General features: G+C 63.3%; 1 protein-coding gene across 1 annotated transcript in view; it reads left to right on the forward strand.

The window, feature by feature from the left end:
* Nucleotides 1–1,701: 1,701 nt before the first annotated feature.
* Nucleotides 1,702–2,918, forward strand: part of AQP8 (aquaporin 8) — a gene marked incomplete at its 5' end in the record, with an annotated part of 3,522 nt that continues 2,305 nt past the window's right edge. The window contains 2 exons of the mRNA XM_015642405.2: nt 1,702–1,842; nt 2,358–2,572. Coding sequence (XP_015497891.1) covers nt 1,702–1,842; nt 2,358–2,572 — 356 coding nt within the window. The remainder of the gene's footprint in view (nt 1,843–2,357; nt 2,573–2,918) is intronic.

Raw genomic sequence — 2,918 nt, forward strand, 5'->3', positions numbered from 1 at the left:
CCCCTGCATCCCCTGCAGCCCCTGCATCCCCTGCATCCCCTGCAGCTCCTGCAGCCCCTGCATCCCCTGCAGCTCCTGCAGCCCCTGCATCCCCTGCATCCCCTGCATCCCCTGCATCCCCTGCAGTCCCTGCAGCCCCCCTGCCTCGCCATGGAGCCCTTGGCTGGCAGCGTGGCCCGTTGGGGGGTGGTGACATTGGGGGTGGCACCCCTAACACCCCGGGTTTGGGGGTGTCCACCTGCCTTTGGATTGCAGTGTTTCAATTTTTAGCCCCTTTTATAAAAATGCTGAAGCTGAAACAGGAATGTTCTGGGAGCTGGAACTTGGAGATATTTAAGGGCCCTTCCAGCCCAAACCATTCTATGATTTTATGATTATCTGTGAAGATGAGATGATTCCTTTTACAAGGATGTCAGAGCAAAACATTTTGACCCAACTGTGCTCCTCCTCTGGGCATTTTCAGGTTAAAAAAATAAGTGGTTTCAATTACTCAGAAGCAACATTTAGACAAATCTGCTCATTGATAAAGATGCTGTGTGGCACTGAGATATAGATTCACCCTCAAGGAAGAAGCTGAAAAAGTCCCTGGGGAGTTTCAGTCCTTTCCCTCGTGTCAGCTCCACTCAGGGATGGGATTCCCCAGGCTGTCCCGGGTGGCTTGGCCAGGATCATGAGCAAACCCCAGAGCAATGGGACTGAGAATTTATCAGTGTCTGACAGGAGGGAAAACGTCCCAGGGTGATGTTTGTGCAGTGGGGACTCCTGACCCACGGTGGCAGAGCTGAGGGGGGCTCCCCTGCACCCCAAACCATGGTGAAACCAGGGCAGCAGGACTGGGGACCTTTACGGTGAGGAGCTGCAGGTCCCTGAAAGCCTGACGTGGTTTGGATTAGAAAGGACCTTAAATCCCACCAAGTTCCAGCCCTGCCATGGCAGGGACACCTCCCACTGTCCCAGGAGCTCCAGCCCTGTCCAGCCTGGCCTTGGGCACTGCCAGGGATCCAGGGGCAGCTCCAGCTGTGCCAGGACCTGCCCACCCTGCCAGGGAAGGGTTGTTCCCAGGGAGGCTGGAGAGGAGCCGTGCTCGGGAGGGTTTTCCCAGCCAGGCTGCTCCCCCAGGTGGGGTTTGTGTGCAGCCAGGTCCCCCCTCAGCCCCCAGGCTCCCCCAGCCAGGGCTGCAGCCGAGGCACAGCCCCGAGCAGCGCAGCTCCCTGCTCTCCTGGAGAGCTTCAATCCCAGCTCAGCACTCAGATGTGGTTATCGTTCCCAGACTCTCTGACTCATCAGCAGCAATTATCAGGCTGATCAGTTATGAAACCTGTTCATTAACCTGTGTCTCATGGTAATCAGTTTTAATTAGAGGGTCTCTGTGTCTGACTTGCTTGTGCTTTTCGAGGTGAAGGATTTAGCTGTGGTGCTGAGGGCCCTGCTCTGGTCCCTGTCCCTGCCTGCCAGCCCTGCCAGTGTTCCTGCAGCTCTGTGGGATCCCTGCTGCCCACCCCTGTCCTGGCAGTGACACATCCCGAGTCCTGTCCCCAAAACTGCCCCTGGCAGCACTGCAGGAGGGCCCGGCTGCTGCTGCTGCTCTGCAGGGAGAGGAAACAGCCGGATCCTGCTCCTGTGCAGCGTGGAAGGACTGGAAAAGCATCAGTGGTTCCCGGGAGGGAGCCCCGGGAGGGAGCTGGGCTGGGCTGATGCTCCTCTGTCCTCGGCAGCGGAGGCCACTTCAACCCCGCGGTGTCGCTGAGCGTGTGGCTGCTCGGGGGGCTCCACATCACCATGCTCATCCCCTACTGGCTGTCCCAGCTCTGCGGAGGGATGATCGGAGCCGGCCTGGCAAAGGTACGGAGCCGGGGGTGTCCGTGCCAGGGCTGGGGCACAGGGACCCCCCTGCCCTGCCCTGCCCTGCCCTGCCCGAGCTGCCCTGCCCTGCCCTGCCCTGCGCTGCTGCGGGCTCTGGGGCCGGGCTCATCCACCAAAGCTCTCCAGAGTTCTGCCGTGCCCGCTGAGGAGGCACAGAAGGAGCCGGGGTGCCGCTGCAGCGCTGCCCCGTTCACACGGAGCGGTTCCCTGACCTCCTTGCCCCAGCTCTGCTCCCTCAGGGCCGTTTGGGCTCGGTGCTGCCCCTTCCCAGCCCCGGGGGTCTCACCCTGCCCGGAGCCCCCGGTCCCAGGAGCTGCCCGGAGCCTTCCCCAGCCCGTGTGCGCTCGCCAGGCGCTCGGGGCTGCCTTTCCTCCCGCAAGTGCCGAGTTTAGCTCCTCTTTAAGCCGCCCTCCGCCCACGCTGCCCCGACAGCGAGCCCATCTGGCGGCCCGGGGCTCGGCTGAGCCCGGTGCCCACCGCGGCTCTCCCCGCAGGCCGTGGCACCGAGCGAGCGCTTCGGCAACGCCAGCGGAGGAGCCTTCGGCGGCATCACGGCTGACGAGCAGGTCCCCGCTGTCCTGCTGGGGGAGATTGTGCTCAGCTCCTTCCTGCTCCTCGTGGTCTGCATGGGAGCCATCAATGGCAGGAGCAGGACCCCGCTGGCCCCGCTGTGCATCGGCCTCACGGTCACCGCCGACATCCTGGCGGGGTGAGCCTCCTGTCCCCCCCCGTCCTGCGGGACAGGCACGGGGACACCGCCGCACCCTGCTCCGCCTGGCACCGCTCACCTGGGGACACCTGGGGACACCCCAAATCCCACCCCGAGCAGCTACAGCAGGGTCCCGGACAGAGCCGGGTCTGGGGTGGGGTGGGGTGGACAGGCTGGGATGGGACCCCCCCCTTCTGCAGCACCGCACAGACCCTGCTGCCGGGGAAACTGAGGCACTCCGAGCACACCAGGGAGGCCATCAAATGAGCGCAGTGGGCGCTCTGGCAGTTTTGGGAGAGCTGATGGGCTGGGTGCAGGAGCGGCCTCAGCTCAGATCCTGCATCCC

The sequence above is a fragment of the Parus major genome, chromosome 14 (assembly GCF_001522545.3).
Source record: "Parus major isolate Abel chromosome 14, Parus_major1.1, whole genome shotgun sequence".
Classification (NCBI taxonomy): Eukaryota; Metazoa; Chordata; class Aves; order Passeriformes; family Paridae; genus Parus; species Parus major.